The sequence below is a fragment of the Brienomyrus brachyistius genome, chromosome 6, assembly GCF_023856365.1.
Source record: "Brienomyrus brachyistius isolate T26 chromosome 6, BBRACH_0.4, whole genome shotgun sequence".
NCBI classification, from domain to species: domain Eukaryota; kingdom Metazoa; phylum Chordata; class Actinopteri; order Osteoglossiformes; family Mormyridae; genus Brienomyrus; species Brienomyrus brachyistius.
In genome coordinates this window covers 27,520,615-27,545,647 of record NC_064538.1, presented here as the reverse complement: position 1 = coordinate 27,545,647, position 25,033 = coordinate 27,520,615, and the positions used below count along the sequence as shown (strand labels likewise).

Here is a 25,033-nt window from a genome sequence, read left to right as displayed (position 1 = left end):
TTTCACTGGCGACTTGGCTGCAGGGCTGACCCGTGGCTCTCTGCTCGGTGCCGGCATGCAGGGCACGGGGAGGTGGGGGTTGGGTTAATCAGCCTCCAAGTGGTGCCCAGGCGTGCTGCAGAATTCCCGCAGAAGGGAAGCGGCAGGGAGGGACACATTTCTGCTCTCTTTGGAGCTGGAGTGGATTGTAAAATGCTCGACAGTAGATGTAAACAGGCTGTAGGATCTAGGACCAGAGCTGGCAGTCTGTGTGGTGGGGGTGGGAGGGGGGGTGAATACCTGAGAGTGTAGGCCAGGGAGCAACAATCCTATAAAAACAAAATGTGCTAGCAGCTTATGTCCAGGATTGGGGAGGGGGGTATGTATTGTGGGGGAAAGAGACTGACGGAGGGTGTTGGATACTCATCAGGAATTCCCCTTAAAAGGGGCAGAGTTTCACCCAGCTCATTCGTGAATCCAAAGTGAAATTGAAAGGAGGAGCTGAGAGCCTTGCATCCCGCTGGTAGGTGGCTGTGCCCAAGGAGCATCCCGGCAGAAGCGACTCGCGGCGTTGGCCAGAAAGACCAGTGCTGGGCATTTCAGGTTCAGAAGCTACAAATCCAGACCAAGATTTTGTTTCTACCACAGGGTTGAATACTCTGTGACTGTGGCTCTTAATGCTCAACTGGTTTGTAGAAACAAAATCTTGGTCTGAATTTGTATCTTCTGAACTTGAAATGCACAACACTGAGAACGACCCCATGTTTTCGCATTGTGGGGTGGAAGGATGCATGACTCAGGCCTCAGATGGGGGGGGGGGCTCTCTCATGCCTAATGATGAGTAAAGGCTGGCTGTAAATATAAAAGTTGCTTTTTTTATTTAAAACATTGGATTTATTTATTTAGATTTGTCTGCCGCAGTGGTGCAATAGAGAGTTTGGAGGGTGAATATTCCGGTGCTGAAGGGAAGCCGGTCATAGAGCCATAGTGAGAGTGAAGAGGGAAGAATATAATGTTTTTGGGGTGAGGGGCAGCGATAATATTTATGAAGAATATAAGCATGAGCAAGAAAAGCTGAGGATTCTACGATGGCTGTGAATGTCTCTATGTGAGTGTGTGTAAGTGCGTGAGCTGCCTGTGAGTCTGAGCAGGAGCCAGGAAAAGGGGAAGGGCCTTGCTGACAAAAACAGCTGCCTGAGAGAGCGCTGGGGAGCAGAAAGCGGGGGGATCGCGAGGGAGAGGGAGCCCAGCGAGCCCCAGTCAGCCCCAGCCAGCCAGCAAGCGAGCCAGTCAGGCAGCCAAGGGCGCACAGCCTCTCGTCCTCTATGGGTTGTGCCCTGAGCACGGACTGCTGCGAGGACGAGGCGGTTGCCGTGACGCCCAAGGGGCCGCCAAAGCGGGGGGGACTGGAGCAGACGGACAGCAAGATGCGGCTGACCAAGGTAGGGAATCAACCTCACAAACAAAAGTTAACTTACTGTCTTTATTTGGTGTCTGCCACCACAGTTAGCCAACTGAAAACAGTTGTGATTGTGTGCGTGCGTGTGTGTGTATGTGTGTCCGTGTGTTTGGGACTGTGGGCACGGCGCTTCCTCACATGATGGGAAGTGTGGGAATGGTGGACCACATGTGGCAGCTGCATTGTTGACATTCAAGAGCCTGGGGCTGAGCTCAGATAGTCTCTGCCACACACTTCATGTCTCCCATATGAACTGAGAGAGACGGCAAATAGTAACGAAAAGCAGCAAAAGGATCACTGCATCACTGTAGCACTTAGTATGAAATAGTGCGGCCAGCACTTTAGTAATAACCTTTAAGAGGCATAAACAGGAGTGTGGTATGGTGAGTCTTGACAACATGTGATCTTTTGTAAGCAAAAGATCCTTTATGTGACCCTTTGTTGTGTTGTAATTTTTTTAGTATTATGTTCCACATCCAAAAGCGCAGAAGTGTATTTTGCCAAGAGCCCTGTCATAACAGTAGCGCAGCAGAACAGGTTGTATCGGCGCCGTACTCCCTCTGTTGTTCATGCTGTAAAATACATGAACTTTCAGGGATGACGAGAGAAACGCCATTTGAGAAAATAATTGGCCCATGCTCCTGAAACTTCGCCCAAGTGATAAAACAAAACTGACAAGAATGGTCACGCTCAGAATAAAGGACACATGTGAAAAACGTCATGTGACACTTGTATGAATGTATGAATACTAAGGTCCGGAAAAGTCTTACGTAGGCTAATGATGTCGAAAATTGTTTTTGATGCTTGTCACCTGCTGGCGTTTTTTTGTCGATGGCCTGTGGTGGTGGTGGGGGGGGGGGGGGGGGGTGGGGGGCATGTGGCTAAGACCATCTGATCTAGTGTTTAAGTATGTTGTAGATCTGTGACCAGCACTGCGCTCTATCATGTGTTTGATGCAGCTGTAGAAAAAGCAAAAATGACTCCGTGTGTGTGTGTGTGTGTGTGTGTTTTGCTTTGTGCTCAGAATTGCATGTGGATCAGAGATCACTACCCTGAGTGCATTTAGCTTGAGAAAGGTGTGATGAAATATTGTGCGAGATGATGAAGTGGCACTAGGGTGGCGATCTTCATCTCAGTGTAGACGGCTGAGTCGCCATCCCACACTGCCTGGACAGGCAGCGAGCTCCTCCCAACGCCCGCCTGCTTCCAGCTTGCATACTACTTCCTGAGAGCATGCAGTGGATTTCTATGGGTTGACGCACTTCCTTGCTTCCTGTGACCGTGACCTGCTGGGGCGTTACGCAAGCAGCACTCCCGGTGTGCCGAAGATGGCATGACACCTGCTGTGGACACCTTCACACACTCAGACGTGCTGCTTGGATGGAAAGGGGGGGGGGGGGTGCACTCATTGTGGTGGAGCAGGCACGTGCCGGGGACATGGCTGGGGGTGTCTGAGCACCTACCTGTTTTGCCTGAACTATTTAATGTGAACTTGCATGTCAGCTTTAAAGACACAGCCCTGCTTTAGACTTACCCTAGTCTGTAAATCAATCATTTGTGTTTCAGGAAAAAAAGGAAATGGTCAAGTCATGTTTCCTGTGTCCTGTTCCTTCTGTCCATGAAAGTGCTATCACATGCTAACTCAACAATTACCAGTTACTCACCCATCAGTCCAAATTTTTCTTTTTCTGGGTTAGAATGGCATCCCAGCAGCAGTGTAATAAGCTCAGTCCCTCTGCATCTCAGGGCAGAGTCTCGTCCAACAAGCAAACTTACCAAAAATGGGCTGAGGAATTTTGGCCCTTGACTTGTACTTTTTTCCCCGCTTTGGTACGATGTTTTCACTCTGCTCCGTGGTTAATGCATTCTGTGGATAGGAAATGAGCTGGACTTTGGAAGGGATATGATTCAGCATTTTATTAACTGCTCATGTAATATGCATGTCACGATACCCAACCCTACCCAGGCGCAGAAAGCTCCCCTGAATGGCTCCCCATCCCCTAACCCACCATATGCTTCCATATTCTTTCCTCTCCCTCTTCCTTGCTCTGCTTCCTCTCTCTACAGCTGTACCTTATCAAACTTTGGCTCTTTGCTCACTCTCCATCATTCCTAAGTCAACACCCCTCCTCCATCTTTTGTTCCTTCTTTTCCAGTGTCCTTCTCCTCTTCCATTTGCTTTGCTCTCCCCTCTTCCTCACATTGCTATCACACAGGTTTGCTCACTTTCCCAACAGCATCGTTTTTTCTCTCCTTAGACCTTTTCATCTTCTCGTCTCGCGTTTCCATGGCCGAGCACTAAGCAGCTCTCTGAACTGCGTCTCCCCCCCACCCTCCCCACAAAATAATCTCTCCCTTTCCGTTTGCTCTGTCCTTCCATGAGTTTCCGCCCTCTTTCTCATAACCTCAGTAGGCTCTAAGGCTTTCGCAGCTTCTTGTGTGATTGACAGCTTTACAATATCTCACCCCACACACACATACGCACTCATCCCATCCTCCCCGCAACCCCTATATTTTCTTAACCTTTCCCAAGGCCCTTGTCCCCCCCCCCGCTCCAAATGCCATGGTACAACTTAAAAAAAAGAAAAATGCACAGACAAATAAACGTCCCAGATCCCTACATTTTAATATGAGCCGGAAATTCCAATGTGTTTAGGTTTTTATGGCTGGACTGAATTATGTGATTATGTGTTGTTTTGGAATTTTCTTCTATTTCGGCCTCTTCACATGTACACGAGGTGCTCGCAGCATTTGTGAAAGAATGCTTGTTTTGTTTGTGAATGTGTCTGCATGTGAGCATGTATGACCAGTACTAACCGTGTCTTTGTGGTTTGAATTGCTTCACTCCGCCTTGCTGGAGCCCTGAACAAAAGCACATACCTTTTTTGTCCCGATTTCCACGCACAGTAAACAACCATAACTTAAAACAGTATTTCTTCAGCAATCCCACATTTTGCAACTTTACCTTTTCCAAGAAAGGATCCTTCTACAAAAAGAACTTTTTGTTCGCCGTCAAGAGCACATGATAGTGAGGTAACAGTTTGGGTGTAATGGTGGTGTGTTTATTTGGTGGGACTCTCTCTCATGACATTTTGACCAAATCTTGAGGGCTTGTTTTCGAAAACAGGCCTCCAGAATGTTATTATGATACTTTTGAAGGGACTAAGCACCTATAAAACTTCATTTAAAGGCTGTAATGTTTTTCCAGGTCACAGCTTCAGTGTTACGTATGTGCTGTAGCAGTTGGATCTGTTTGGTACTTGGAAATAGCAGGCACTTTCTGAGAATTGCTCTATTCATATTCATCATTGTCCAAGTGTCTTACTTTATCCCAAGTTATCAATGTCAATACGAATGACTCTTTCTGAAGTTCTTGATATCCAGCTCAGTTAGGCCTACGTTTTTAATTTTGCTGTTTGACACCTACGTTCACGTCATGCATTTAAATTCTTTGTTGTTGTTTTTGCCTTGTTTTTTTCATTTTTATGATTTTTTGATATCAAGAAGCTGCTTCTTGCAGGACAAATAGGCCTACCCTATAAACCATTTGCTGATAAATAAATCACAGACGGCTGGTACCTTTAATGGAATTTCCCAGACAAGTTCTGGAACAGTTTAAAAGTTACTAATAATACATGAAATCGGTGTCACCGAAGACTGTTAATAATGCCGCTAAAGCATACATTTTTTAATCGCGATTAATCACACACCTTTAATTACATATGCAAACATGTTGCAATACCGTCTAAACGCAGTAACGCAATGAAACGCTTTTAAATATTCTATCTTTGCTGCATCAAAATTAATAAAATCAATGTTAATGGGAATATAAAAAATATGCACATGCTATTTCAGATTTATTATTAATATAATCCATCCATCCATCCATCCATTTTCCAAACCGCTTATCCTATTGGGTCGCGGGGGGTCCGGAGCCTATCCCGGAAGCAATGGGCACGAGGCACGGAACAACCCAGGATGGGGGGGCAGCCCATCGCAGGGCACACTCACACACCATTCACTCACACATGCACACCTATGGGCAAGTTAGCGACTCCAAGTAGCCTCAGCATGTTTTCGGACTGTGGGGGGGAAAACCGGAGTACCCGGAGGAAACTCCACGACGACATGGGGAGAACATGCAAACTCCGCACACATGTGACCCAGGCGGAGACCCGAACCCGGGTCCCAGAGGTGTGAGGCACCACTGCACCACCATGCCGCCCCTATTAATATAATAATTATTATTATTATCAGTATAAGCACTTGTTTCTTTCGTTATATACTTCTTGCTTATGTTACTTGTCGTACATTATTTACACTATTAAACAATGTACGTCATGTTTACTCTTATCGTTAGTGAATTTATTTTGGGATCTGCGCTGAAGTTCACCAAAAGTGCCACATTCGATCAGACCTGATAGTGGGTTATATATTTGAAATTAACTATAAAATGTTTTTTTAATAGTTCGTACCCTTTAATAATGGTATTTAATGGCTATTTTATTATTACATTCTTATGATAGGTGATTGCAGGCTTATTCCACCCCATTTTTTGTCTCAGCATCCCCTAAAAAAATCTATAAAAATGATTCTAAATCCATTTAGCGATTTCGTCCCGAATTTCTTGGTGGCTGAGCGATTCATTAACATTAAAATGACATTGATATGAATTACTGAAATATTACTTCGTATGTTGGAGGGCGCTTCCGGGATAGGCTCCGGACCCCCCGCGACCCAATAGGATAAGCGGTTTGGAAAATGGATGGATGGATGGATGGATGTTGGAGGGCACAAAACGCATGATCCTCAAATTGAACTCGATTGCGCTTCTCGTTTTAAGCAATAGGTGTCACCATTACACTTCAACTGGGAAGATAATGCGGCGCTCAACAAGACTGACGTGTGTAATGCAGCGTGAAATATCCAAATAAAATGACACAGCTGGGGAGCTCGACGTTTCAATCACGGCATCGAAATCCTCAAAAATTAGGAATAGAAAATACAGTTATACCCTAACCCGAGCCTTCTTTTCCATGCTGCAAGGCAGGGATAAAAACTTGCAAGGACTTCCATTTCGCATCAGAAAACACGTAAAGATACATACGTATATATAAGGCTAATTGAACATACCATTAAAAATAGAATATATATTGACATTATTTTTTTATAATTAGTTTCTCTACTGCGCCGGACATGCCGGCAAGTTGCGCTTTGGATGTCTAAATCCTTTATAGAGCGCCTTACGTCTCCGACAATCTAACCTAAGAGAAACTGCAGAGAACTAATCTCGGTCTCAAAAAAGTCACGGCCCACTTTCCACTTTACTCCAATAGACAGCAAATATTGTAAGGAAGACCGCCGCCGTCCATGGAATTCTGCGTTTTGACCCGCCCGCTTTTCCTGAATCTGGCCGATTATTGGGTTAATTTCCAGTAAAACAATCCCAGTGCTCCTTCCTCCTTGCATGGCCCCGCCTGCGAAGCCGAGGGAGGTTTTGCAAAACAAGTCGTTCGGGTGACGCGCATCATCGTAGCTCTTTCTTGTAGATTTCGGGAATGTAAAAAAAAAGTTTTTAACGAGGCGGCCGAATTAAGTGGATTATTCACAGACATGAGTAAGGTAAGAATATATTGTTGCTAAATATCCAGATTTCTGAATGTCGTCTGTATTTAAAGGATGTTACAATGATTAACATGAGGTGTTATTCTATAACGAGTTGTATTTTCTTCGATCTCAGTTTTTGAAGGTGCATTTCACCTGGTTTAATGGATTTTCCGCAGCCAGTGAATTAGCTGGGAGAAGCATCAACTGAGTAATTTACGGGCTCCTTTTACTGCGCCACGCTGCCCACAGGGGACATTTGGGACCAGTTGATCTGCGTCATGTAACGCTGTATGCAACGTGATTATTTCCGATCTGCATTTTCTGGAGTCCGTATTTATATGGACTCGTACACTTCATATTGATGTCGGATGATTACATGTACTCAGGAGGGTTTTCCAGTTTCCCTAAAGTCACGGTGGTGAAGTTTTAGCCAAACTTACCTAACACCATATCCCATCACTGAAGAGGGTTATCAAGAATGATAGTGAAAAAGTGTGATTTACACTCTTCTCCTGTTTGTTGGAAACCGATTTATCTTGTCAGCACTATAGCAGCGCGTCCGTACTCCAGGTTTTGTTTGCATTTCAGATAATCACATATTGCGACTTTGTTTCAATGTTTTATGGACCAGTAACAAATATTATTTAAGTTACATAAGCTGGCCGAAGGGGGGCACAATTTAAAGCGACATCAGGATGAAACTGTCCAGAAACTGCATACACTACAAGACACAGTGAATGAGGATAGAATGAGTCATATGACCCCCCCCCCCACACACACACACACACGCACACACACACACACACACCCTTTCCTCTCGTCCGTCTCCCATCCCAAACTTTTCTATGTTAATTTGTTCCCACCTTACTTTTCGTGGGTAAACGCCGCTGTGATCTTTATATGATATATTTTTTGTTCACTCCGCGTCTTTTGGATAATGTAAGTGGACATTTCAGATTTCCCGATCCACGCCCATTTAGTAATAGCAAAAACCTCTCCGCTTAGTATATCGTGCCATTCATTTTTCTTTCTTTACCTTTAAAAAGAAGTAGCCCGAAATGAAAAGGTAACTGTTAGAAGGCGTGCTTCATGGTCCCTTCATATAACCAATTCAAATAATTGCACGTGCTTTACAAGATACACCCCAAACAGATTTAAGAATTAGAAAAAAAAGATTTAATGAGTTTAACGTTATACGCTGCCAGTTTCCCAAGTAAGACAGAGCTCGCGCGGAAAAATATAATATAAACTTTGAATGACCTGTGTCCCAGAGGTTCCCGCTATTATCAGCTCGCTTCTGTATTTATTTTTACTTATCCTAGCATCTGGAGAATCGATGCATTTGGCCAGAGACATAAAGCTATCAGCTAGAAAAGCAGACTTTGGATGTTTCATGTGTTTTCAGAGCAAACCACTTGCAGTGCTGTATGTTTTTCATTGGGTGGTGTTTGATTAAGAAGCAGGGTGACCGTTAGTAAGGTGATGACGTCATGATTATAGTAGCTGAGGTCACTCTCTTTCCCTCCTCATTAAAGGTGTTTCCCATCACCTCGATTCTCTGACATTTTACACACCTTTCTTTTTATGGGGATCTTTTGCGCGTGGGGGCAATATTTATTCTCCTAATGGCTAAATAGTTACTCTATTCATAGGCCTGTGCACCTTTGGCTTTCACCTGTACTCCTTGGATATCACTGTGCCATCTCCCCAGCAGGTTCTTTTATGGATGCACTTCCCATCATCCGTTAGCCCTAAAACATGCTGGCATATTAAGAATGAGAGAGGGGGCACTGACAGGGAAGGGGTGCCCGATTCAGCCAGTGAGTCCTGGTGGGCAGTTCCAGGAAGCTGCTATCTAAGAGGCGTGCGTCAAGGGAAAAGGTCTGCAGCAAACGATAAGGATGTGCAGGGCCCTGGTTTCTTGGGCCTTCCACGAAAGTGAATATATTGAGATTTTTAAATTAAATTATTAAATTTAATAATGGAGCCCCAAGAGTCACTGTAGCAGTGTTTGAAAGTTGACCGCTGGTCCTGGGGAGAGGGGGTATGGTGGGGGTAGATTATTTTTTTTGTTGTTTCTCAGCTCCCGTTGGGCCCCTCAGGTCTGAAACGGTGATGCCGTTTCTCAGATGTACCCTGCACAGCCGAGCCATCATTTCACTGTGTGTCAATCTATAGACAGCATTGGTTGGCAGTGGTATATGTTAGTAGTGATATAGGTTAGAGGTGGGTGTTGGTTTTTGCAGCTTAGAGATACTCTGTCAAAAGTCCTCTGTGCTTTGCTGTGCTGGATACTGCGGGTTTGAATATTACATAATATAATTTAGTTCGATGCATTTGTCATCTTGGAAATGTGTTTAAGTGAGCTGTTTCTGTTTAAGAGCTCCTTAATGTTGGTCCAAACTGTGTGACACGGCCATTTAAACACAAGGCATTTGCAGCCATGGCTAGTGCTGACTGTCCATTGGGACGTGCGCGTGTGTGTGTGTGTGTGTGTCTCAGCCCAAAATACACCCCTCTCCATGAGGCTCCTCTGGATACAAAGCAGTTCAGGCCCCAGTGCAGTTTTGGCCCGAAGGGAGCTTCAGGAAAGCAACAGGATATAAGAGCAACTGCCTGGGAAATGATGTGAGAGAGGAAAAGAGCCAGGGAATGGTGGAGGGCCTAGGAGGGCATATAGACCCCAGTGTGGAGGAGCCGTCACACTGGGTCTTCACTGTATTACACTTCATCCTTTACTGTGATATCACTGTTAGTATTATAGTACTGCTATTACAGTGATATTACTGTTAGTGTCATACTTCTACTATTACTGTGATATCACTGTTAGTATCATATTACTTCTATTACTACTGTTAGTATCATACTACTGCTATTACTGTGATATCACTGTTAGTATCATATTACTGCTGTTACTGTGATATCACTGTTAGTATCATATTACTGCTGTTACTGTGATATCACTGTTAGTATCATATTACTGCTGTTACTGTGATATCACTGTTAGTATCATATTACTGCTGTTACTGTGATATCACTGTTAGTATCATATTACTGCTGTTACTGTGATATCACTGTTAGTATCATATTACTGCTGTTACTGTGATGCTCAAACGATCTAGTAATATATCTTGAGGAAATGCTAAAGATATCCGCATGTATTACATGGGAATCTCGTCATCAGAGTTCTATTTCAGGACTGACTAAAAAGTGTCCCTGCAGGCAGTTTGGTGGGAAGCGCCATTGTAATTGACAGCCTGTTAGCTTTGTCAGCTTCCTTCCTATTTTAATGTGGTAACAGGGCTCGCCTCTGATAGCTTTTTGCTGTGTAGTTTTGGGTGGGGGCTGTTCTCTGGGGTGTGCGCTCACCCCCCGCCCTCCGCTTGTATGCAGCGCTGTGCTCTGGGTACCTCACCAGGCCTGCACCACCAGCCAAAGGAGCCCTTGTTCATTGACAGGGAACTGGCATCCATATTGAAGGAAAAAACGCCCGGCCGGGCTTCTGGCGATGGCAGGGTAAGGGCGGGGAGCGGGGATGGGCGGAGCCGTGGGGGTTAACAGGAAGGGGCCATGACAGAGTGCTGCAGCGCTGACCTCACCGCGGGAACAGGGCGGCTCTGTTCTCTGCTGGGCTGTCCCGCCCGTTTGGGACAGACTGCGTTACTGTGGAAGCTGGGGAGCTAGGAGTTCCCTCAGATACAGAGCCTCACACACGCACACACACACACACACACACACACACACACACAGTCAGGCCTTCCTCTCAGCCACTGCCATGGACCCTTAAAGGGCCCAGTGTGGTTTGTGTCAGTCAGTCCGTTCCTCAGCTGGCCCTGCAGGCAGACCCACAGATCCTACTCCTAACTCTAACCTCCTGAGGTTATTCTCCAGTGCTGTTCCAGGCGGTGGGGGGGGGGGGGGTTCCATCACTTATCAGCAATGCACCTTCAGAGACACAGAGCTCTGTTTCATTCCAGTACAGGGTGGGTATTTTTTTCCAGATTGGCTGTGTCTGATTGGTGTTGGGGGGGAGGCGTGGATAGTGGCACGGGGCTGCAGGGAGTTCCACTCCAGTGGCTCCGCCCTTCAATACCTCTCTTGTTCTCTACCTTGAGGGCACAGAAAACGGGAGCAGCACCCTCATTCAAAACAGCCCATTGAGCACTGGGGCGTCGGCAGCTAAACTAAGAGAACAGGCGGCTCTTGTGTCTGGTGGACACGCGTGGAGGGAGACCATGCCAGCAAGCTGCGGGGCAGATCGACGTGGCGCCGTGGCAAGTCGCCCGCGCGTCTTTTTGGGGTGGTGTGTGGAGCTGGTGGAACCCACCAGACTACCATGCCTTCTGGTTCAGCTCTGTCCAGCCTGTGGCAGGTGAGGCTGTGGTTTGCTTCCAAGGTGATGGCTGTGCTGTAGTGTTGTGAGACGGGTCCCCAAGGTCGTCGCCATGCCATCATGCTCAAGAGTCTGGTCCCTGAGGTCTTGGCCGTACCGGCGTGCCATGAGACGGGTCCACAAGGTCATGGCTGTGCCGTCGTGCTAGTAAGACGGGTTCCCAAAGGTGGGGCCATGCTGTCATGCTTGTGAGGCAGGCAAGGCACACACATCACATGCCATGCCACACAGCACACGCCACACAGCACACGCCACACAGCACACGCCATGCCACACAGCACACGCCACACAGCACACGCCACGCTACACAGCACACACCATGCCATACATCACACGCCAAACATCGACAGGCCACGGCACACAGCACACGCCATGCCACACATCACACGCCACACATCACACGCCACGCCACACATCACACGCCACGCCACACATCACACGCCACGCCACACATCACACACCACGCCACACATCACACGCCACACAGCACACGCCATGCCACACATCACACGCCAAACATCGACAGGCCACGGCACACAGCACACGCCATGCCACACATCACACGCCACACATCACACGCCACGCCACACATCACACGCCACGCCACACATCACACGCCACGCCACACATCACACGCCACACAGCACACGCCACACTACACAGCACACGCCACACAGCATACGCCACACTACACAGCACACGCCACACAGCACACACCAGGCCACACAGCACACGCCATGCCACACATCACACGCTATGCCACAAGGCACACACATCACACGCTATGCTACAAGGCACACACATCACACGCCACACAGCACATGCCACACAACACACGCCATGCCACACAGCACACGCCATGCCACAAGGCACACACAGCATACACAGCACACTGCACACAGCACACAACATGCTGTACAGCACACCACAGCACACACCACATTGTTGGCTGTTGCTGGGGCAGAATGAGCGAAGGACAGACCGCTGAAGGGAGGGGAAATTAGATGAAGGAAAGAAAGGCATGATGGTTCCAGCCTGCCATAGGGGCTCTGCCAAAGTGGATGCCATGCAAGGAACTGCTGTTTCTGCTTAGCGAATCAGAATGATGCACAGTGGAGGATTCTGGGAGCCAGCGCCGCGGAGGACTGGCTTGCAACTGTTGTCAGGGTGCTTTATTTCCTTTCTGCTTTCACTCTGTTCATTAGCAGCCATATCTCTCTGCCTCCCAGCAGCCCCTCCTCACACACACCTGCCTGTGGCCCCCAGCACCCCCTGCTTGGTGCCACATGCCAGAATAATTTGGCTCACATGTTGACAGCTCACCTCAAAGGAGGAGCGCTCAGCTCTCTCAGGGGTGCCTCATTCCTTTCTTGACCTTTTTAAAAAGGGATGGCGAGTGTCCCATGAGGTGAGCTAGCTGCCCCTCCCCGTCCCTCAACACTGGCGGGCAGGTAGGTGTGTGTCAAGGCTGGCATTTAATTACTCTGAACAAATTTGCTCAGGCCTGTGTGCATGGGGGGGGTGTTCCGCAGACGCTACTGCCAACTGTCATGCCCTGATTGTATTGTGCAGAGGAGAGTGTGTGTGTGTGTGTGTGTGTGTGCGCACATGCCTTGGGCTTTCTCTGTTCCTCACATTGGCACGTTGTCCTGGCACTGGCGCCCTCTAAGTAGTGCTGTACGCTGACGATCACTCACCATAGCCATGGAAAAATGCAAATTTGCTCAGTTTTATGCACCTGGCTTTGTGCAAGACATACTGTCCTCAGATCTGCTCACTTATTCAGATTTACTCCTGGACTCTTCAGAAACGCGTCTTCTGCCCCCTTAGTGGGTTTGATTGTGAGCAGGAATAAGAGCATGAAATGGCATCTTGGGCCACAGGTTTAAGTGAGGTGGCTGCGTGGGAAAGCCTGGGTGTCCCCATAGCACAACGCTGGTGCTGGTTCATAGCTGCCTTCCCTTGGGGGTAGGGGCAATGCCAGCCGAAAGTTTTTCTGAGTTGGGGGGGGGGGGGGGGGCACCAGGATGCCAGCTGTGCAAATACCGGACAGTGGAAGAGGCGCCCATCTCTGGGGAATAGCTGCCACAGAGGTACGGTGTGATGTGTGGCATGGTCTGTGCTCTGTGTGCCGTGCGGCGTGGTCTGTGCTCTGTGTGCCGTGCGGCGTGGTCTGTGCTCTGTGTGCCGTGCGGCGTGGTCTGTGCTCTGTGTGCCGTGCGGCGTGGTCTGTGCTCTGTGTGCCGTGGTGTGGGGTGTGCTGTGTGCTGTTTATGCTGTGTGTAGTCTCCAGTTACACACAGATACATGCACACTCAGAGAGCTGTGCAGATACCTTACAGAGTACAGAGAGACCGGCTTTGTCATTTTGGGGCTTCGGTGTCCATGGAGCTGTAACAGATTACGGCACCTTCGCTACAGCCTCACTGTGCTGCCCCTTTAATGGCCGAGAAAGGCAGCTGTGTCACCGCTGTGTCTGACGCTGATCTGCAGCCGTTCGGGATCCTTCACTGAGCCAAGGGACCGACTCTGTCACAGGGTGGCTGAGGGGTCCCCAGTGTTATAGCAGCTCATCTGTGTCTGTGAGCCTGTCGGCCGTTTCCCATGACTCACTGGAGACGTGGGAGACAGAGGGCAGCCAGCTGCTTAATTAGCCTGGAATCCAAGCCGTGTGTGTGTGTGTGTCTGAGTGTATCTGTGTGTGTGTGTATCTGTGTGTATTTGTGTGTGTGTGTGGTCCAGGTATAGATAAATAAACCTGTTATTTTTACATTTTTCATTTTTTGGTCCCCAAAAGGGAAAATCCAGTTTTATAAAAATCTCACTTTAATCAAAAAACTAAAAATGCCAAAAGTCTCTTGTTTTTTGTTTGGATACTTCTGGTTAAGGTTAGGGCTGGGTAGAGGTTAGTGTTAACATGTGATGTTTTTTCACTTGGCATTCAGGAGCCGAGCCGTACCACGAACTAATTCCAGCTCGGTTTGGTTTTCCAGCGCAGAAGGGCCGGTTCGGTAAAGGCGCGAATAAGCACCTGAAGAGATGCTTATTTACTGTTTACACAGCGTACATCATGATTTACTGTGTGCTGAGTTCTGCTAGCACATCTGTGTGAATCGCCGCATTATGTCAGCATCAATCGCTAGTGAAATTTGTGTTACAAATTCATGCCATTCAGCTGTTCTGTAGCAGGGTTGCCAGTTTTTCAATTTGAGACAAGTCTCCACACATATGCACATGCATTTACATGCATATAAGAGTTTTATTGCCTCGTAATTAGTCTTTAGGGTTTGCAGACTACCCCAATGCTTTTGATGTAGCTAAATTTAGGTTTATAATGGAATAATACAGATTTGCCGTGACATTTCTTGCGTGAACACCAGATGTGTGAGAGTTGGAAACCTTGTTGTAATGCTTTTTTAAATAGGAAATTTCATGTTATTAGAATGCATCAATACATCACAACGTGTCTTACTGAATAGTGAATAGTACAGTATACAGAATATGCCCTTATTTCCTTAAGATAATTCATGCATAAGGATGACTGAAATCTCCATGCACTTCGATGAATCAGATGGCGGGGATGCAAGCAGCTCAGTTTGCACACACTTTAGCAGGGCTGTGTCAGCACAGGTACAGGATGGGTACAGCTCGTATGCATTCTAATGGGACACCGTCAGTTTGCAGAACGGGTCGGGTACAGCTCAGAGGTTTACCCAGTTTGCGGAACGGGTCGGGTTTACCCAGGGAAATGAAGAGAGTCCCCTCAAAGATATAGATACCTAATTTGTGTGTGTGTGCGTCTGTGTTTGTGGTCGGCGGAGATTTCTCAGCATATCTGCTCCTTCCTGTGTCTCCAGGTGGGAAAGGGGGAGGCGCATGTCTTCAAAGAGAAGACATTCAAGAAGAAACGCCAGTGTGGGGTATGCAGGCAGACCATCGACAGCCTGGGCTCCTTCTGCAGAGGTCAGTGCCCCCGTCAGGCTCAACACCTCACTTCCTGTCTCATACCCAGCCTGGTCTTTCTGTAGCTCACAGCCCACTCTGCATAGCTAACCTCTTAAATTATCCCAGTCTAAATTGAGCATCACTGTAAACACCAGGCACCATACAAACTCCCCCATGCTACTTTGAGCTCTTGGGCTTAGCGGGTCAGCCTCTGCCTGCATATCTGGGTCTAGCTGACAATCAGTCATTAATGGCCTGTCCCTCTCTACCATTATCTCCCCACAGTGTGCAAAACAGCCACTCACAAGAAATGTGAAGTTAAGGTAAGGCTTATCGCACCACACATGTTCAGGGGGTGGGAGGGATGGGACAGAATGTTTCTCTGCAGTTGCTGGGTCAACATCCTGCAGCCTGGCCTCCTGGAAAAAATGCAAACATGGATGAGTCATGGGCAACATTTTTTTTGTAGTATGTTGACAGAGGATTTCCATGTGGGGTGGCCAGGAGGCAAGAGAAGAGGCTGCAGAAATGTCATACCAGAGACACTGCTGTACCACAGTGTTTCTTGCTAGAGCATGTCTCACCACTGTGCCCAGAAGTGTTTCTCACTACCATACACCAGAGCATTACTCACTGGCGTACCCAGGAGTATTTATTACTATCATACAGTGGAGCATTTCTCACCCCCATACCTGAAAGCGTTTCTCACCGCCGTACCTGGGAGCGTTTCTCACCGCCGTACACCGGAGCGTTTCTCACCGCCATACCTGGGAGCGTTTCTCATCGCCATACACTGGAGCGTTTCTCATCGCCGTGCCCGGGAGCGTTTCTCATCGCCGTGCCCGGGAGCGTTTCTCACCGCCGTACCCGGGAGCATTTCTCACCGCCGTACCCGGGAGCGTTTCTCATCACCATACACTGGAGCGTTTCTCACCGCCGTACCTGGGAGCGTTTCTCATCGCCATACACTGGAGCGTTTCTCACCGTCGTACCCGAGAGCGTTTCTCACCGCCGTACCCGGGAGCGTTTCTCATCACCGTACACTGGAGCGTTTCTCACCGCCGTGCACGGGAGCGTTTCTCACCGCCGTGCACGGGAGCGTTTCTCATTGCTGTGTGACACGTGGCTCCAGCTCCGATCCTGTTTCTCTCTGTCTCACTGTTATTTGTTATCCTTGGTTTCTTGCTGAATTGAAGCCACAGATCATTGAGTGAGAGACTGTTGAACTGAACCTGGACTTTTCCCAGCTTGAGATTGCATCATGCCTTGGGGGGGGGTGGGGGGGGCTTATGTTAAGGTCCAGCAGCTGCGTGTCATACCTCTGCAATAAGACAAGCATGCTCCTACAGCTGGAGTGGACTGGACTACGCTGAACATGAAACTCCTACCAAGTATGGATGGGGAAATGCTGCTCTGAAACATATACCACCCCCGACCACCAGCAGCCCCCCCCCCCCACCCTTATCCTGATGCCTTGGTCCAAAAGCCTCTTCTGATGAATTTGAGCCTCCCCTATGAATCACCGCACCCAGCTGTGTACCAAGGATGGGAGTGATTATTACCAGCTGGGAATGACGGAAAGTGAAAGAGAGAGAGGTGAAGGGGGAATACAGCATTGCAGACAGAGGAGGAGAGCCAGCTGTGCAGCCCTGTTAAGGTCCTTAGTGCGGCACTGACTTTCCTGTACGCTACATGAGCCTGCCTGATCAGGCCTAACTGACCAGGCCAGCCTGACTGAGCAGATCTGACCGATTGGGTCTGACTTTCTGGGCCTGTCTGATCAGGCCTGACTTACCGGTTCTGACTGTCTGGGCATGACTATGTAAGTCCATCTGACCAGGCCCTAGGTCGCAGTACCAATCTGCTCTGCTACATTGAGTTTCCTTCTGCTCTCTCTGTGTGCATAGCTGAGAGTAAATTCAGCTGACCCCCCTCTTTCTAGGGGTGAGGAACACAACACTGCCCCCCCCCCCCCAGTTTCGCCCAAACGTGACCCCCACCTGTCAACACGAACCACCACTGTCTCCTCGAGAGTCACTCATGGCCAAAACAACTACGTGCACGTGACCTGCTTGGTTTGTTCTGGGGAGCGAAAGAGGGAGAGAGAAAGAGAGAGAGAGAGAGAGAGAGGATGTACTGGTATGCCCCCACCCTGCATGCTTCCCCCAGAGGACCCCGTAATGACATCCACAACACACACAAGCAGTTCCGCTGCCGTCATGGCAACCAGAACTCCCAAGTATCTCTTTTTTTTAATGGGTGAGTTTAGTTTCGGGAAACTTGCCGACAGCAGACAGGCTGGGGCCTCTCATGGTGGCGCACACTGCAAACGTCTCACCGGTCCCCACTGAGCAGGGAGGAGGCACGGCGGCCGGCTACAGCTGTCTGCCAGGGGGGTCCGCAGGTACTGTTTTCAGGCTCGAATGGGAGATGTGTTTGTTTGCCAGATCTGTGAGAGCGGCACCGGGTCCCACTCTGGGGTCTGTAAAATAAAGGCGTCACCCCTCAGGAAGCAGGGCAGCATGGATGTGTGCTGGTGTGTGTGTGTCTGTCTAGGAGCGATGGGGGAGCCTCTGTACTCTCGCTTGTTTTGCCCTCACGGTGCAGGTGGGGCAGGGGGATGGGGCCCTTGGGTTTTCCTGCACGCAGCTAGACACAGTCCTTCTGAGCTGCTGACTTACTGAGCCAGCCCCCTCAGACTTTCCAGAGAAACTCTTTCCCAGAATAAGCGCCTTCAGCGTTCCTTTGGTAACTGCCCTGCGATGTTACTGTCGCCGTTATCTTAGTGCACTCCGGGGTAATGGGGCTTGCACTGTGAACAATGACAGCCTCAGGAGGGCGGTAGAATGCATGTGGCACCGACCTGCCTCTGAATCTACGAGGCGACAGCTGGCTCTGTCTGGTGTTGGCATTTTGGAGGAGGGGGCTACATAGGGTGTGGACTGTTCCGGGGGGGGGGGCGGGGGAGCCTTTGGAAGAGTAGCTTTGTGACAGGGCAGTGGGTGGGAGCTGGGGGCAGAGTGAGGCTGTACAGTAAGAGAGCAGGGAGCCAGAGTGCAGTGCTGGGATCACAGCGAGGCCGCAGCCCCCCTCCCCCTCCCTCATAGAGGGACCCCTCACGTCTCGAGCAGGGAAGCTATAGCCCATCCACCTGGGGTACTGGCCGTGGCATCTTCGCCCAAATTCCTAAGGTGAGAACGGAGAGTGCTTTGTGATTGGCTGTGGGTATCTGGGGATCGTAGGGCAGGGTAAGACCATGCCTGGCATCTCTGTTATGTTTGAGAATTGACTGACACCTGGTGGTCTGGTTGTTTCATCTGTCTGTTGGGGGGGGTACAATTCAGCTTGCATGTTCTGTGCCTGTCCAGAGCAATCTCCATGGACTGATGGTTATTGAAGGAGGGGAGGAAGGACTCGTAGAAAGAGAAAGGGCAGCAAAGAGTCTCCAGGGTGAGCCTGTGCCGGGTTGCCCCTGGGGTCACATATAGGGTCACATGCAGGGGTAACTCTTTCCAGTGTTTATTTTTGTCGGGCTCCAAAAGCAGTTGCTTCTCCTGCTAGGGGCTGTATTGATGTGTGCTGCTTGTGATTGCGTGACATTCCAGCAGCTCTCAAAAGTGCCGCTCCTGTGATGTTTTAGTGGAGACAACTGCAGCATTGCTGTACTTAAACTGCTGTCTTTGCATCAGTGTTCCTGTCATACTCCCTGTCTTTGCCTCACAATTCCTGTCATACTTCCTGTCTTTGCCTCACAATTCCTGTCATACTCCCTGTCTTTGCCTCACAATTCCTGTCATACTCTCTGCTGTCTTTGCCTCAGTTTTTCTGTAATACTCTCTGTCTTTGCCTCAGTTTTTCTGTCATACTCTCTGCTGTCTTTGCCTCAGTTTTTCTGTAATACTCTCTGCTGTCTTTGCCTCAGTTTTTCTGTAATACTCCCTGTCTTTGCCTCAGTTTTTCTGTCATACTCTCTGCTGTCTTTGCCTCAGTTTTTCTGTCATACTCTCTGCCGTCTTTGCCTCAGCATTCCTGTAATACTCTCTGCTGTCTTTGTTTCAGTTTTTCTGTCATACTCTCGCCGTCTTTGCAATGGTATTTCTGTCACTCTATGTTGTTGATTTGAATCTGTTTTTCATCAAGACTGAGGGAAAGTAACATGCAGTTCCTCTCTGCATGTCAGCCCTCCTTCTGCACCCCCATCACTAACCCCCCATCTTTTCGTTGCAGTACGCTGGCAGCTTTGGTCATTGTTCTAGCGCTATGGTCTCCAGATGGAATTGCTTAGGCCAATCCATACAGTGTCACCACCCAGATGAGAGCTGGTGCTGGGGAGTGTGACTGCCTCTTAAACTGTGCGCCCAACATTTCTAAGGTTATAGCCCCAGGGAGAGGAAGACCAGTACAGAGTTCAGTTCCTGGTCCAGCCGTAAGCATGGAAACAGGATAAACACAAGTTGCTTCAGATAAACTCTGGCTGAGCGAGTCAGTAAAGTAACGTAATAAAGTGGTTCGGGCGTCAGAGGGGCAGGGAGCCACAGGGATGGGGGGCTTCTGGAAACAGAACGCTGAGCCTTTGGGGCAGCAGAGCCAGGTGACATGCTGCCCGTCATGCCAAAAGCGAAAGCTTGTGCAACATCGGCCATTTAGCGTTTATCAGCTTTTTTTACGCCCTCAATTAGTATCTGATGAAGGCCTGAGCAGAAGCAGATGGTCAGCCTGCTTTAGATGGAGTCACCACACACCCAGATCCTGGGGGCTGATTCACAGCAGCAGCCCCAAACTGCCTGTGGCATTATGGGTAGCCGATGCTCTGTCACTGCAGAGATCGGGCGTAGACAGGCAAGCACAGAGACCCGCATGCCCTCCTTTTGGGGGGTACAGCCCAGCCACGCAGCTGAGGCGACGGGGGTAGCGTCTGCCTGTACATGCACACAGTTTGCAGGCTCGCTGCCTCAGTAGATGTACCAGAGCTTAAACAGGCTTATGTGGGTGTTCAGATCTGGGGGTGGGGGGGGTGGTTTGTCATGCCCCCTCAGCGGATGTGCTCCTCCTAGATCCCTCCACACTTATCTCACTAATGACGTTGTTTACAGGATCAGGAACGTCGACTCTGCCGTCAGTAAACACCCATGGCCAAGCTACCCCCCCTCCCCCAAACTGCCAGGCTGTGGTGCCTCCGCTTGTCCATGCCACCCCCCCCCCCCCCGCCCCTTCCTGTCTTCCGCTGTCTGCCTCTTCCTTCCTATATTTCACTCCATTCCGCAGTTCTTCATCAGGCTGCTGTTTGACCCCCCCCCCCCCAATCATATCACGGTCACATGACAGCGTACAGAGCTCTCCATGTTCCCCGTTCTGCCTGTCTGGCTCTCTTCCTTCCTGCCTTTTTTGTTCCGCTCACTCTCCTTGCCTCTGGGCTCTTGATGTGGTCGGAGAAACCCGTCTCCCATGACTCTGCCAGTGAGATCAGATTTTGACAGTCATGGCTGGTGGTTTCATATGGGGGGAGGAGGGTACTGTAATCCCCACGTGCATGTAATGTTTTACTGTCTGCACATCAAGGGAGATATGCCAGTGGTATGTAGCCCACAGTCCGATGCTCTGAATTAACGTTGGGGACCGTGGTAACAGAGCTTTGGGTTTTGTTTCTGTATTCGGGAAAAGGGGGGAGGGTGGTATGGTGGACTGGTGAGGGGGAAAGGGGTAGGGGGGGGTGCTGGCAGGAAGTGTGCGTAAGCGCCGGTCCAGGAGATGGAATTTGGTGTGTTTGTTCTGCCGTTGTGCTCCCCCACCGCAGGGGGGGGCAGAGGGAAAGACGTCTGTTTAGAGGGGAGTGAGCCTGGGAGGGAGAGCAGGACAGCGGCGGAGAGAAGGAGCGAATGCGCTTGCCTCTGCTCCTGCTTTGACCCCCTACGCTCTGGGTTTGGCTTTTACTGAATGGTGCATTCAAACTTTTTTTTTTTTTCCTTCTCCTGGTTTATGCAACATTATAAGCTTGGCAGCTGCTGGAATGAACAGCCAGAAAATATGTCAATGGAAACAAGCGAGTCGTGCCTCTGTGAGCCAGGGGTAATGAGGTACTGCGCAGGGTGCAGTGCTTCTCTGCGTCTGTGAAATGTGTCTGTGAAATGTGTCTCCCTTATTTTATCCCATATGTCTAGCATTCAATAAACAAGGCATTACTGAGTTTGCTGCTGAGCTGTGTGGCCTTGTATTGCAGTCCTGCCTGTCCTGGTCCTGTGAGGTCAGGACTGTGAGAAACCAGACTTTTCTTGTGTTTTGGCACTTTGTGTATGAGTAAGAGGGGACCCACCTAAACCCCACACCCACCAATTTCAGCAACTTTCCTGCTTCATACAATAAGACATACAAATCACTGCCCTTTCCTCTGGCTGAACACTTCAGACAGGCATGCTCACTGCAACAGAGTGTATTGGGGGGATGCCATACCGCCTCGCTCCTTTGTGAGAAGGGGTCAGAGGTCACATGCCTGGGTGCATTTCTGGCTTGGCTTGGCCCGTGTCTGCGCACAGCTAAGTGTCATAGCTCAAAATTTTGGGAAGGGGGGCGAAAGTAGAGTTTTGGCTAATCTGCATCTGCTTTCAGTGAGACAGGCATGTAGGGCAATGCAAGCAATGTGAGGCAGTGATGGCCTTCAAGCCACATAACGTAAGGCAGTGGTGAGCTCCAAGCTGCACAATGTGAGGCAGTAATGGGTTCCAGGCTGCACAATGTGAGGCAGCAATGAGGTTAATGCTCCATAATTTGAGGCAGTGATGAGCTTCAAGCACCACAATGTGAGGCGGCGATGGGCTCTAAGCTGCATAATGTGAGGCAGCAATTGGTTCCAGGCCACATAATATGAGGCAGTAATGGGTTATAGGCTGCACAATGTGAGGCAGCAATGAGGTTAATGCTCCATAATATGAGGCAGTGATGAGCTTCAAGCACCACAGTGTGAGGCGGCGATGGGCTCCAAGCTGCATAATGAGAGGCGGCAATGAGCTTCAAGCCACACAATGTGCAAGGGGCAGGTGACATCAGAGTCTCGTGCTTTCGGAAGGTACTGACGGGGGGGCAAATGCAGGATTTCACACTCTAAAAAATTTGAAGTCGTGTTTTGTTTCTGTTCTAGGTGACCTCCTCCTGCATCCCTGCTCCCACCTCTGACCTGGTGAGTATCACTCGCATCCTTGTTGCCTCCATGTTGGTTTTCTGCTAAGTTAGAGTCACCCTGGCAAGCAGTTTATCCCCCTTTGTCACCTGCAGCAGAGGAGAGGAACCGCTCCTTCCAGGCACATCCAGCACCTGGTGAGCTGCCCCCCCCCCATCTCTGTTCTCTCTTTTTTATTACAAGACCAGCCGGCCAAATGCCCATCATCCCAGATTCCTAAATGTGACACTGTTCATAACCTTTCAGTAAATAATCACTTAGTGCCTGCATATAGTTCTGTGGTCAGGTGTCTAAACTAATGAACCATTACTCCTGCCTTTGCCCATAGGGCTCTACAAAGTCTCTGACCTACACCAAACAGCGAAGTACCCTTCCCAGGTAGTGACTTTCTTCTCTTCTGTCTCAGCATCACCCTCTACTGGTTATTCACCCTCCTCATTTGGAATGAAGTTTGAAAGTATTGAGTTTTTCATTGCCGAAAATTTACTTAAATTTAGGTCACGGTTCTGAGTGCCTCGCGCTCTGTTGACATCATTCCATGTTGTCTGTCCGCCCCTGGGTGGAGTGGTGAGGAAACCCCTCTCTCTGATGGACATGATCTTCTCTCTGATTCCGATTTCCCCCTAAACCATCTTCTGTAGCAGGAGTTTGTTATCTCAGGCTTAGCTCTGTGTCAGATCTAAGGGATCCACATTCCTTAAGACCCACAGCCTAGATAATGAAGCATGTTATTGCATCGCTTCCTTCAGAAGTTCACCCATCTGACACCATTTAACCCTGGTGCCTGGGCTACATAATTCACCTCAGCTGGGTAAAGGCATGGTGGGACAGGAGAAGTGGGGGCCCATTCCTTGCTGGTGGGCCGTGGACCCTGACAGCCTTATCTCCCTTGGCCTGCGCTGTAGGAGCTTCAGCGTGGACCGTGTGATGGATCGCGTCATGGAGAGGCACTACGACTTCGACCTGACCTACATCACTGAGAGGATCATCTCAGTGTTCTTTCCCCCTCTGCTGGAGGAACAGCGGTACCGGGCCAACCTGAAGGAGGTGGCTGCCATGCTGAAGTCCAAGCATCAGGACAAGTTTCTGGTCAGTTTTCGTTTGGTCTCCAGAAGTAGCAAGCCTGGTATTGGGCTGCAGTGACACAAAGCAGTTCCGTGTAGAGCTGTGAAGGTGGAATGTCTTCGTTGTCTTGGTCACCTTAGTTGTCCAGTGATCCAATGATTTTTACTGTTTCCCTCTCCCCCCACCAGCTCCTCAACTTGTCCGAGCGACGGCACGACATCACGCGGCTCAATCCGAAGGTGTGCATTCCTTCCCATGAGCTCGTCTTCCCCCTTGCTTGTGTCCCGCTGTCTTTTTGTAGTTTGCCATACTCATTCATCATCTGTATATCACCTGTCTGTGTGTGTCTCATTCTCAGTGTCACATGGTGGAATACATCAGGGAATATACAAATATCTCAAGTGTCATTGGGCTAATCTTCCCCTATGTGATCATCCAGGTCCATGATTTTGGCTGGCCTGACCTTCATGCCCCTCCCTTGGACAAAATCTGTGCTATGTGCAAAGCCATGGAGACCTGGCTGACCTCCGACCCCCAGCATGTGGTTGTCCTGCACTGCAAGGTCAGGGCCCAGCGGGTCTCGCGGGGATGACTGTTGGCCTTTTTTGTTAGACCGTTCTGCCACATTTGTATCAGCATCAGGCTCCACAGGTGTTTTTAAAGCTGCAGTCAGACAACCATGTCTGTAAATACACCATTGGCGTCTCCAGCTTTCACCGTGACCGATGGAGACGTAAATCCATCTCCTCTTTCTCAGGGGAACAAGGGCAAGACGGGTGTGATCATCGCGGCTTACATGCACTACAGCAAGATCTCTGCCGGGTAACCCCCCCCCCCCCAACCCCCGCCAATGACGGTCACTTTGCCAATGCTGTTGGGTGTCCCCTGCAGGCATACTGCTCACGCCTCGCTGTGTGTTTGTCATCTGCTCAGAGCTGACCAAGCATTAAGCACACTGGCCATGAGGAAGTTCTGTGAGGACAAGGTGTCACCCTCGCTGCAGCCATCCCAGAATAGGTATCAGCACCCAGATCCTTCAGTGTATTCAGTGTAGCTGAACCTGCAGACTGACCCCTGGTCTCGTTCTCCCGCCTCACTGTTTTCCCTTCTGTCTACTGTCTCTAGGTATATCTACTACTTTGGGGGACTTCTGTCTGGGGCCATTAAGATGAACAGCAGCCCTCTGTTCCTGCACCAGGTCCTTATCCCCACCTTGCCCAACTTCCAGGCTGGAGGAGGTACAGCCCCGTGGCATCTCTGTATGCTGCATGTGTGTCTCTGAGTCTCTGGGTATTTCTCAATACCAAGGTCTTGGCAGGACTGGTCTTGCTAGCTTGCCTTCCAAGAACAAACTTGGATACGCAGTGAATCATGGGATTGGTCTCATTCGGTGAGGGTGCAAAAGATGTATCCT

General features: G+C 49.4%; 1 protein-coding gene across 1 annotated transcript in view; it reads left to right on the top strand.

The window, feature by feature from the left end:
* The first annotated feature begins 366 nt into the window (after positions 1–366).
* The window catches only part of tns2a (tensin 2a), a 34,178-nt gene continuing 9,511 nt past the window's right edge, over positions 367–25,033 (top strand). Inside the window, exons 1-12 of the mRNA XM_049016949.1 lie at positions 367–1,421; positions 15,296–15,401; positions 15,669–15,706; positions 22,516–22,554; positions 22,650–22,691; positions 22,883–22,932; positions 23,460–23,643; positions 23,808–23,858; positions 24,059–24,181; positions 24,377–24,441; positions 24,553–24,636; positions 24,745–24,857. Coding sequence (XP_048872906.1) covers positions 1,305–1,421; positions 15,296–15,401; positions 15,669–15,706; positions 22,516–22,554; positions 22,650–22,691; positions 22,883–22,932; positions 23,460–23,643; positions 23,808–23,858; positions 24,059–24,181; positions 24,377–24,441; positions 24,553–24,636; positions 24,745–24,857 — 1,012 coding nt within the window. The 5' untranslated portion in view covers positions 367–1,304. The remainder of the gene's footprint in view (positions 1,422–15,295; positions 15,402–15,668; positions 15,707–22,515; positions 22,555–22,649; positions 22,692–22,882; positions 22,933–23,459; positions 23,644–23,807; positions 23,859–24,058; positions 24,182–24,376; positions 24,442–24,552; positions 24,637–24,744; positions 24,858–25,033) is intronic.